Source organism: Brassica oleracea, chromosome C9 (assembly GCF_000695525.1).
Source record: "Brassica oleracea var. oleracea cultivar TO1000 chromosome C9, BOL, whole genome shotgun sequence".
Taxonomy (NCBI): domain Eukaryota; kingdom Viridiplantae; phylum Streptophyta; class Magnoliopsida; order Brassicales; family Brassicaceae; genus Brassica; species Brassica oleracea.
The window spans coordinates 757,660-769,626 of record NC_027756.1 but is presented as its reverse complement, the minus strand read 5'-3'; the positions used below and the strand labels follow the sequence as shown (position 1 = coordinate 769,626).

The window sequence follows — 11,967 nt, the reverse complement described above, 5'->3', positions numbered from 1 at the left end:
TATTGAATCAAAGAACTATATTTCTCAAAGAACGCTTTGTTAAAACTCTCTCAATGCTTTAGAAAATAACTCAAAAAAAACTAAAGCTCTCAAACTCATAAGATATGCAAACACCCTTGCATCTCTTTATATAACTTTATAATTATCCTAAACTCATTAGGATTAACACAACTCTATTTCCTAATCCTTTAGATAAATTCAAACACAATAGGATTAGGTAGCTTGTACTCTAAGCTATTTCATGCTTATCTCAACAATTCTTTCTTGTTCATATTGAATATATTCACGAGTATTAATATCATCGATAAAAGTTAGTCTTTTAGCAATATTTTAAGTTTCTCTTTTACTTTCTTGTTCTGATCTAATGTATTTACGAGTATAAATATCTCCCGATTTCAACAATTTTTATCTCCAATCTACAAATTAAAAACGAAGAGAGCTATTTTTACTTCGAAATGCTCTAGTAGATCATATATGCATTACGAAAATCACTTTATGAAATAATATGGTATTTTGCTTGAAGTTTAATATTAATTAAGTTATTTTGTTTAAAATTTTATATTTTAATATAATATTTTATTAATTAATATTGTTGTAATATGTTTATATATGTGCTAGTTATTTATAAAAGTTTTATGAATTCAAATTAGTTATGACAAATATAAAAACCATAATATAAAATACAAATAGTTTTGAAGTTTTGCTTTTGTAAAAGAACACCTTTGAACTTCAAATATAAAGTTTTGGAAACTTCAAAATAGAATTCCTTTTTTGAGATGCTCTTAGAGACTTCCGTTGGCTACAAGTCAAAGTTACTCATGTATTTTGCTTTAGGGATGGTGGAGAAGAAGAAGGACCTGAGAACTTCCCTAATAAATCTTACTGAATGATCTTATTCTAAGAATTTGGCAAGTTAGGTTTGGTGTTTATCCTAACTTCACTTTTATCCGTTAATCCATTTTGTGGACCTTTTTAGAAAATAGCAGAAAAAAATCATATTCTAAAAATTTGACAAGTTAGGTTTCAATTTTTTTTGTTGTGGAAATTAGACCATGGGCATTTCTGGAGTAGACTCTCCAGCTTGTGTACACGTATTATGGACAATCAATACTATTAAAACAGGAACATGTCCCATTAATAATAGTTGTGTCCAATTTAAAAAATATACAGCATCTAAATATATCTGCTTATATAACTTTATCAATACTATTAATTTTCACGGCAGTTCCACAAATTCTAAAATCCTACTTTTCAGCACAATTCTTTAAATAACACGTAAACAAAAATTAATAAAGCAGTTCCATAACCACTAATGTCCTATTTCTAAGGACACAGAGATATAAAACTCCTATTTTTCAATTAACCAAATCTATCCTACTAATCTCAGTTTCGAATTTTGTATATTTTACGTAACCACCTTCTACAACCAATTAAACTCCTATTATAAAGACAACAATTTTTGTAAATGGCAAAAAATTTCGTAGATAATTTGGGTGTATATGAGAATAATGGTTCGGGTTTTGTTGAATAAGCACAGGCTCATTAGTTAATTTTTTGCTCTCCAAGGAACTCCAAATAATATCTTATATAAACCCAAGTATTTTTTTTTTTCTCTCTTGACAACAACCCAAATAGTTTTTAAACCAAAACCTATCAAATATATATTTATGGAACCAAAAATGTTTAATTTGAAAATAAAATAGATACTACATTTTCAATATTGATTCTATTACAAAAACTAATAAGGTTGCATACTATATATGTATGATTGTGCATATACATGTTGACTTTTATATATTTGTCAATTTGGGTGGACAATAAAATAGGTTGGTTATTTTAAAACTCGGTAAAAAAATTTATCATACACACAAAATTACATAATTAGCAAAAAACAATTAGCAATTAAAAAGTCACATATGTTACAGAAAAGAGTAAAAATTCAAATAGGTTACAGAAAAGAGGTGAAACCACATTTTTAATAATTTGAAAACTACTTTACACAGATATGATTATAAATAAAAACATAAATATAATTACAAAGAAAAACATAAAAATTAAAAATATGTAAAATAAAAAATATATCCGCCTTTTCAAAAGTGAAATATTTTCTTTGAATAATTAAAAAAAAATTTACTTATGATTACAAAGAAAAACACAAATATATTACAATGAAAAATACAAATATGATTATATAAAGACACATATATAAAATTTAAATATCTAAAAAATATGTAAAATAAAAGTATACCCGTCTTTTCAAGGACGGATCATAATCTAGTAATAGTTTTATGGGGATATATTCAATCTTAAATTTGAGGTGATTTTATTTTTAATGAGGTTTTATATGATTTTAAGGAATTGCAGAGAATAAAATAATTTTTGTTAAACCACTCTAGAATATCACATAAAACTATGAAATTTGAGTTTTAATTTTTTTTAACTAAGAAACTCCACCCAAACACTATAAAATCCTTTAAAAACTTTAAAATTCCACAACTTCAAATATTTTCAATAACAATAGATTTCAGGGTACTTTATAAAATGTCAAGTTCAATAACACTGGATTTTAAATGAGTTTTTTAAATTCATGTTTCAATAACAGCGGATTTGTCATTTTGACATAAATCACCTAAAACTCTCAATTGAATACACTCCCTATATCTTATATATTACTTAAATCTATTCCAATTAAAGATGAGTGAGACTTAATTTCTAATAATAGACTTCTCAATGAGACGTGAGCTCTGAATAACCTGATCGAGTCCACACACGTCCATCTTTCCGCCAGTTTCTCTCTCACCAAATGTGGTATATCATTTTTTTTGGAAACACACCAGAAAAAAATATACTTCAACTTTTTTTTTTTTTTTTTTTTTAACCTGGGGTATCCCAGGCCGAGGCCCAGACTAATCCCCAAGGGGAGGTGCAGCCCACGGATGGACCCTCTCTCCGGGTTTTCAAATGGGCCCTAAAGCAAGCCCATATCCGCGTGGCCACCTAGTGATTTAGCCGTAGTGGGGTGCCTTCGAACCCGGGTCGCTTAACTCGCCGGTATCCGCCTACCACTAGGCCACCATGGAATGGGAATCTGAGATTACAACTGATAATGTATTTGACCAGTCTAGATTTTTCGTGTACCCAAAAATCAAACCGCTAATGGTCGATCAGACCGTGAATATTTAAGAAATGTACATATCATTGGTACGACGAAAATATGATCCCACAATCAGTGATCGAGTAGCAACTGAGGTAAGGATGCGACAATGGAGAGGCTAGTGCAAGCATTTTATTTAGTAGATGTATAGAAGAAAAACGTAACTCATATGACATACACTTATTCAACAGCGTGGTCTTTTAGCATTAAATATTTAAGTATATACATATCGTTGCTAAGAATATTATAATACAGAAAAAGAAAGAACAAACAAACAATAGCCAAAATCGAGTTTGGTCAAAAACAAAACCCTTTAAGCTCTCAACCATCTCCATATCATTCATATGTATATGTTTACATATGTAATATACACAAGAAAACTGAAGATGCAACGTAAATATATGTGTGTGTGCTCGTAGTAGTAATGATAAGATAAAAACATGATAATATAGTACTTGGATACTAATTTAGGTGGTGGAGAAAGTGGTGCAAGACTGTGGAAGCGGTGGCGAATCTCCGTTACTACTCCCTCCACTTTTTGCATCAACTTTATTATTATTATTATTATTATTATCATTAGTATTAGCATTATTATTGTTGTTACCTCCACCTATGATGTTTGAGATCGCCGCCGCAAGCGCCGCCGTGAAATTCGGATCCGTTGCTATCGCAGCTCTAACTGTATCGACCATGTCACGTGGTGGTACTTGTGGGCCCGATAAATTAGGTAATAATAACTGCTGGTAATTATCATTGATAGACCTAGTTTGATTAGCGTTTGTTAAATACGCTCCGGGACCATACTGGCTCATAAAATGCGGCGGAGGCGGCGGCTGTAACGGTCTAGGCGGGTTGGTGAGGTCTAGAGTTATGGTTGGGAAAGGGGCGGTGGCTGAGAGTGTGGCGATTGTGGAAGTGTATGGGAAGTTCTGGTATAAGGAAGATGATGATGACGACATGGCGGAGGGGGTAGAGAGGGTTTGGTGGAAGTTGCTGGTGTTGGAGCCTGATAAGAGCATGGCGGCTGCGGCGGAGGTGGTTGCGGCCATTGCGGTGGCTGACGGTGGAAGAGGATGGTTGTGGTTTCCTTCATACGTTGTGGTCAAGATGGTTGTATCCTCGGCGCATCGTTGGACCTACAGATGTGAATTCAAGTAAGCATTGTATATATCATTGTTACTACATAAATCAGTGGGATATTCTAATTATGATACATTTCGTTTGAAAAAAAAACTTATCATAAATTTTTTTTTTTTAATAAATCAAAACTTTTATCAGATTAAACATTATTTTATATGGTATAACTATATAGTTTTATTTATCAAAGGTATAACTGTATTACTAACCTGTTTACGGACAGGACATCCAACGGCCATGGTGCAACGATAGTAAGCGCGAGGGCATGGATTCCCCTTGGCCATTTTTTGACCGTATTTTCTCCATTGACATCCATCATTTACCTATCAAATAATCACATTTAATCATTTTCTCAATAAATCATATGTAACGAAAAATAAAAGAATAGTACGTAGTAACATGATCGAAAGTTACCGTCGTGGCATCAGATCTCGCTCGTACGGAAACCCTAGCTTTTCTAAATGGTAACTGGTCATGAGGGTTTTGTTGTTCTTCATGATTAGCACTCTTGTTTTGGTATAATCTTGGAGCTTTTGGTGAATCTCGGTGCAGATCACGATCATCCACGTCATCCGGAGACCGCCGTTTCAAGGTGGTGGCCGGAATATCATTGCTCATATCCATTGGTTTTCTATCCTCTAGAGCTTGTGAAGAAACAGCTTGAGGTATGTCCTTTTTTAAGGGTCAAACAAAAATTAGAAAGATTAGTTTCCTAGGAAAATTGAAATAAAAAGACTGAATTTACAGTACACCAGAAAACAAAAAATATAGCATAGTGTTGGTATAAATATAAACGCACACCTACATATATATATATATATATATATATGTATACACACTTTGGATAACCTACCAAATGTGCAAATTAACACATTAATAAAAAATATGAAGAAAATTTAGGCAAAGACTCAAATGATTCATATACATAATCAAGTATTTTATTTAACAACTAGATTCTGATCCGCTCTTAAAAGGACGAATATATTTTTTATTTTACATTTTTTAGAAATTTAATTTTTATATTTATGTTTTTTAGTCATATTTTTGTTTTTTTTTGTATAATATTTCTGTTAAATAATTAATAAGAAGTTATAATCTATTCTATTAAAATAGTTGGACCAAACTTATATCAATTGATCATATTGTTGTTTTAATAGACTATATTTTTTAGTCTGAAATATCTCAAAAATTACAAACTTAGTTCTCCATTAAATCTCAGTTGTAAGAAACAAATTTATTAGGGGCAGATTTTGATGAAATTAAAAAGACTTCTAGTTATCTCTTAACTAGAATACAAAGACTAATTAACCCAAAGATATGAAATGGACTAAAATTAGTAGAAGAAGCATTCATGGTCGTCGTGATTATTATGAAAACCATAATCACTAGTTTTTTATTTTTTTTTCTTGTTTTCCAAGCTTTATTGTTAAAATTTTCTCTAAGGATTTGTTTCCCATCCTTTTTCTTGTTGTTATCAAATTAAATTATGGGAGAAAATCCAATTTTTGTATTTTTATGTTTAATTTGAAAAACTTTAGACAAACAAACAAATAAATTTGTCTTGGATGAGTCATTATTTATTTTTTCCTTTTTAATATTTTGCTAAATGAATGGTGAATTTGATTATTCGCTTATGTTTTTAAAATTTTGACATATTGGTTGGATATGTGAATATTTAATATAATTATAAAATGAACTACGTCCATTAGGTGCGTATATTAATCATGTATTCAATATAAAACCCCGATAATTAAGTCCAGTGCCATCAATCCCGATGCAACATAAGACCAATAAATGATCTCACTAATCTTATTGATGTTTAAAAAATATTTTATGTTCCAATATATAAAATATTTTTATATTTCTAGGTAATTTTAACTTTATCAACATCTGTGTAACTAATTAAATTTAAAAGTTTTATTTTATAATTGATTAAATAATTTTAATTTATAGTTTTAATAATATATTTAATATAAAAATCAATTTTTTTAACAACCGTGTTTTACTACGACATCTTATATTTAAGGACAGATGGAGTATAAGTATATAATTTTATTTAGTAATAACTCGAATTATTATATGATCATTTTATGATTTAAGCAATTAAGTACCTCGTGTTGTTGAAGACCTTCCACTTGTGTCGGTCTCGCCAACAAAACTCTACTTTGGAGGTCGTTGTATCTCTCACTTATCTCATCTAATAAATGCTTCAACTTGTGATTCTCCTCGTGAAGCCTCTCTAGCTCCAATCTCAGCCTATTAATCTGTAATTTATTTTTAATTATAACATCAACTGTAAAAGCATAAATCAAACAAAAAATTGTGAACACACAAGAATCAACCATAATTTATATGGAGTTTAAAATTGGCGAAATGATCAAATAAGTGAGTGTAAAATAGTGTTTACTTTCTGATTTCTTTTCAAAATAGTTTGTGCTTGAGTTTAAAATTTAATTATTCTCAATAGACTCAAATGAAATTCGATTGAATGGATATAAACTATTCAGAAATACTTACTTGGGCTTTGGTTTTGTCATTGACATCATCATCACTTGATGTTCGAAGACATGAATTCACCGGAGCTAATTCGTCCTATATGACGTAAAGTCTATGTGATGAACAACGTCCAAAATTATATGTATATATATTTTGTATGCATAAACCTTACGTTGAAACCGTAAGATCCAACGATCGTAGTTCTCATATGGCCAAGATCGTACGGCTGACTTTTCACGGCGAAGAAATCAACTTCTTTGATGGACTGCTTGTGATGATGTTCCACCGAAGACTCGTTTGGTTGATGATCCTTTGAGGTGGAATCTCTCTGGAGAAAGTCACCAGAGTGTAAGAACGCAATTTCACGGCCATCTTGAGAGTGTTCTTCCATTTGCAGACAATGGGAGATACAGGTAGAGAGAAAAAAATACGAGAGAGTATATATAAAGACAAAAGATATAAGGTTAATTAAGTTGTGTAAAGTCTTAGCTAAAGGTTTCTATTTCAACGAGGGATCACTCTTTTGTCAAATGTTATAACTTCCACCGATATAATTATTTATTTTCTGAAATGACCAAGCAACTGTTGTGTTTAATTTTATACTTAGTTGATATTTATTTTCGGAATTTATTTTATACTTAGTTAATATTTTATTTTCGGAATTTGCATAATGATTTAGTTTATACTTATCACGTAATTGGCATACGTGATATTAAAAAGGTAAAATCATTGCAGTTGGTTTCTTTATTTAATGGCTTTTTCAAAATTTGACAATATTTTCAATTAAATGGTAGTTATGTTTGTTTTTCCATATTTTCAAAGTGTATTAATTTATGTTTATATGAAATATTGAAAATTGGACATTTATACAGATATGAACCACTGTTTAACGATTCATTTGCATATTTGAAAAATAGTCAATTCATAGATTGACACATTTTTGGAAATTAGTCTGAACCAGGATACTCCTAGATTAATAAATAAGCAAATTTGGATGCAGCCTAAGAAGTAAGAACCGTGTAAAATAAAATGTAACTAAGAAAATGCATCCACCGTTGACGCCAGATAAGATAAGATAAAGGGGTAGGATCGAGTCAGTGACGTGGAGATAAACATGTAGAGCGTAGATTAATCGTAACTGTGGACGGATATCCGTTAAGTAGCCGTTAGGAGAAAGTTGACGGAGAAGGACGACGTTAGTCTCAGTAAAAGACGAGAAGCGTTGTCTTGAAGTCAACGGTGTTGACGGCACGGCATAACGGTGGCACTATCGGACGGTGAGGAAACGATAAAGAGGAGTGGGACCCCGAAGAAAAAGAACCTAATCCCACTTGACCATTCATTGAAGCCGGAGCTAACTACCAAGTCTAAACCCGTCATTTTTTTTTTTTTGTCAACTAAACCCGTCATTTTTTTTGCCTCTTTCCTTCTTCTTTTTTATAATTTACATTTTAATGCATAGTTTTTATTATAGGAATATGATAATAATCAAATACTATTCAGTTTTTTAATATCTGTCATCGTCAACGAGCTCAGAGAAGACCGTCGTGCAAGGTCATTAGGTTATTATATTTATATCTACATTACGATTTGGTAAATTAATTGAGATTCAGATTTGATATCTGTATAACTGTATTGATTCGTTTCTATTAATTTTAGTATATATACAGAGTTTCACAATTCAGGTAATTGTACCAATACAGTTATATTCTTTAAATGTTATTACGTGAAATTATTCACATAAAATGTATATACTAATTAATATTGACTAAATGGATTACGTATTACACGTACGCATTGATGTTTTCTTCATAACTTCTGTGTATATTGTAAATGTTTATAAAACTCTTATCTACAGTATTATAATTCAAAGAACAAACGAAACTTAAAACGCATAATGTTAAAGTTTTCAATACTAGTATAGATACTCTGCAGATATTTCATCACCTGCGAAGCTCTGATGGTAGAAGAGCCGGTTTGCCAGATATATATACATAGTTGTGTACATAATTAAAGACCGTTTGATCTCTTTTATTATTTTCTTAATTCCGATGAAGCGTGAAATAAAGCATATACTCTCTCCGTTTTTTAATATAAATCGTTTTAAAATTATGCACATAGATTAAAAAATCATTAATTTTTTATATTTTCTAAACAAAAACATCATTAATTATTTACCTAACCACAAATCATCCAATAATAAAATAGAAGTTATATTATCATTGGTCATATAACATTAAGTGTTAATAAATTTTACATAGAAAATCGAAAACATCATATAATTTGGAACATAAAAAATTCTCTAAAACGAGTTATATTAAAAAAAACGGAGAGAGTATATACTAATATAGTATATGTCAACTACACTGGCTCAAAAAAAAAAAAATTAACTACACATGGGTTATATACTAATTTTACAGACGAAATATAATTTTCGGCTTCTCAAAATAATACTATCAAGGATCCTTTATTTATTTCTAGAAGCTGTTGAAAGGAAGTTTCATATGTTTATTCAATAAATCATTGTAAATGATTTCTTATGAGAAAGATTATATAGATGATTATGCAACTGATAATATTATATGTTTTATTACCTCCTTAAATCGTTTTATGAAAATTTACGTTTGATCAATTTTTATTTGCACTTTATTATATATCTCTTGTAAACACTTTTCTCGATTAATCTATATGATTGTTTAATAAATTGATTTTTGATACTCAAAATTTATATCTTCTTCTGGCACAAAAGAATTAATGAACTCTTAACTAGAACAGTGGAATATCCACCATTCTTATTTGTTTAGTATATATTTTTTATTCTCTTAAATTTAATTGTTCCTTTAGTTTTTTTTTTTGACAACAATTGTTCCTTTAGTATTATGCATAAAATTATCAAAATGAAGGAATTTGACTGTGTCCTAACCAGTGGTGACGTAGTAAATGCTGACACATAATTAAATATCTTACACCTTATATAATCATTTCTTGTTAATTAATCCCACAATTTTTTTTCTTCAAAAGCATCATCTTAATTAAGTTTTTTCTTACAAGTGTTTTTTCAAAACATCTTACAAGTGTATTTAATTTTCAAAAATTACATCTAACTGGCTGTTGTCATTCGTTACACATTTTTTTGTCAACAATTCGTTACACATTTCTGGTGATTAGATTTTTTTTTATGAGGTTCTTAATTTCATTGTCGACACTGTCTATCAAAATATAAACAGAAATAATTTAATGAAGATGTGGAAAGAACTTTGGTCAATGAAGTAGTAGAAGATGCCATGTTTCCAGTTGACTCTGAAACCGACAGCTGGAAGGTCCTTTTCCTTAGGGCTATATTTATTTATATATGAAAATAATTTTACTAGACTATTAAATCCAAGAAACCACCTTTCATAACTTATAAATTTAAATGTATAAACTATAAATATATAAAGTAGAATTTTCTCTTTTTGTACTAGTTATAATAATATATCATTCAACTCATAGCTTCAAATTATGATATAATGTCAGTTTACTTTTGAATTTTACAATAATTCGTTTAAATTTATAATGTAAATTTATTAAAGTAATATCTTTGTGATGTTTGATCTATTAAAGTTCAATATGTACATATTTTTTTGTATTCATTTATAAAAAGAGTTATAACTAATAAGAAAATATCAAGCTTGTTTATCTAATATTTCTGAAAATTTAAAGTATGAGTCTTTTGAATCTCTAACATGAATTCATTAACTAACTAGTAAAAACGATGGCTTGATGTATATACATTTAGGCCCGATATTTTCCTAACTACATATCTGAGAAAAACAAATATTTACTAAAAATAGTGTAACTCAATATTAATTAGTTTGAAGTAAACAAATTATTAATTTGATTGTTGCTTAGGATGAATTTGGATCTAGCGGACGGTTAGTTTATGTGGGTTGTGTTAGTTAGAACAAAAGAAGTTTACTTAAAAAACAAAAGTGTACTTGATTACAACGAACTCATAGATGAGTGATTCGACTTCGAGGCAAAAAGAACGCAATGTTCAAGACAATCTTAAAGACAACATACAAACGAAGGAAATCTTCTCAGAGACAAATTTTTGGATTACGTGGTGTTTAGAATATTATTCCCTCTGTACAAATATTTAAAAAATATAAACTTTTATTTAATTGGCTTTGGTTACATAAAATAACATTAAATAAAACTAATTTAACCAATAAAAAAAAAGATGCAGTATTTTATAATTGGTCAAAAATTTCAAATGACATTAAATTTCACCTAGAACTGTGAGAACATCACTTATTTTAAAACAAAATCAAAATTCTTAAACACTAGTTAAATCAAAATCCTTAAACACCAGTAAAACTGATACGGAATGAGTAGATGATTGGATACATACACTACAAGAAAAAGAGGTTTTTATAGCGGAATAGGATAGCGTTTTTTTCGTTTATGCTATGGTTGATATATCATTTAATTTTAGATAGTGTTTCCGAAATGCAAACGCTATCTTTAGCTGGACCGATTTTTAAAAAAAATTTGTTACATACTTTACATAGCACTTCAGGTGAGAAACGATATGATAGCATATTTTTAATAGCACATAACTCAAAACGTTATGTTTACCTGTTTGAATCCCTAAACCCTAAACAAAATTTTAAATTCTAAACATATTTTTAAACACTAAACTATAAAAACAAATCCTAAATCTCAAATATTTCCTATTCTGATTTTAAATGTTAAGTTTAAATTTAAAATTTTATATTTTCAAAAATCTAGTTTAACTTTAAATTTCAAACCCTAAATCTTTAACATATTTTCAAACCTTAAACCCTTTATCCTATATCTAAACCTAATAACATAAACACTAAAGCTTACCTCAAAATCTCAAATCTCATATTTTCAAGTTTTAATAAAATAAAAGAAAAACTAAAAGATAACACTTATAAAAAATCTAACCCTTATACTCTCAAAACTCCAAACCCCTAAATCATAAACATAACCCTTAAATTTCAAACATTTAAAAAATCACCAAATTCAAAATCAGAAACATCTAAACTCTAAAGCATAAAACAAAATAATAAATTCAAAATCATAAACATAACTCTTAAATTTTTATAATATATTATCTTTAAAATTAGGCAAATTAAAGAATTTAAAAGAATTGTAGTTGCTTTTTTCTATGG

At 29.1% G+C, this 11,967-nt stretch overlaps 1 protein-coding gene across 1 annotated transcript; it reads right to left on the bottom strand.

Annotated features, from left to right (window-relative positions):
• Window positions 1–3,466: 3,466 nt before the first annotated feature.
• Window positions 3,467–7,275, bottom strand: LOC106315751 (probable WRKY transcription factor 47). The gene is made up of 6 exons (XM_013753569.1): window positions 6,960–7,275; window positions 6,809–6,883; window positions 6,403–6,555; window positions 4,706–4,963; window positions 4,501–4,614; window positions 3,467–4,290 (listed from the first exon to the last, which is right to left on the bottom strand). Exons 1-6 carry the CDS (start codon window positions 7,176–7,178, stop codon window positions 3,622–3,624), a joined length of 1,488 nt encoding a protein of 495 aa, XP_013609023.1. The 5' UTR covers window positions 7,179–7,275; the 3' UTR covers window positions 3,467–3,621.
• Window positions 7,276–11,967: the final 4,692 nt, after the last annotated feature.

Excerpts from the sequence above, each read along its gene's own strand:
- LOC106315751 (XM_013753569.1), bottom strand. The coding sequence starts at position 7,178 with ATGGAAGAACACTCTCAAGATGGCCGTGAAATTGCGTTCTTACACTCT. Across the intron at positions 6,556-6,808 it reads ATGACAAAACCAAAGCCCAA|ATTAATAGGCTGAGATTGGA; the intron begins GTAAGTATTTCT and ends AATAAATTACAG. Across the intron at positions 4,615-4,705 it reads CGAGATCTGATGCCACGACG|GTAAATGATGGATGTCAATG; the intron begins GTAACTTTCGAT and ends ATTATTTGATAG.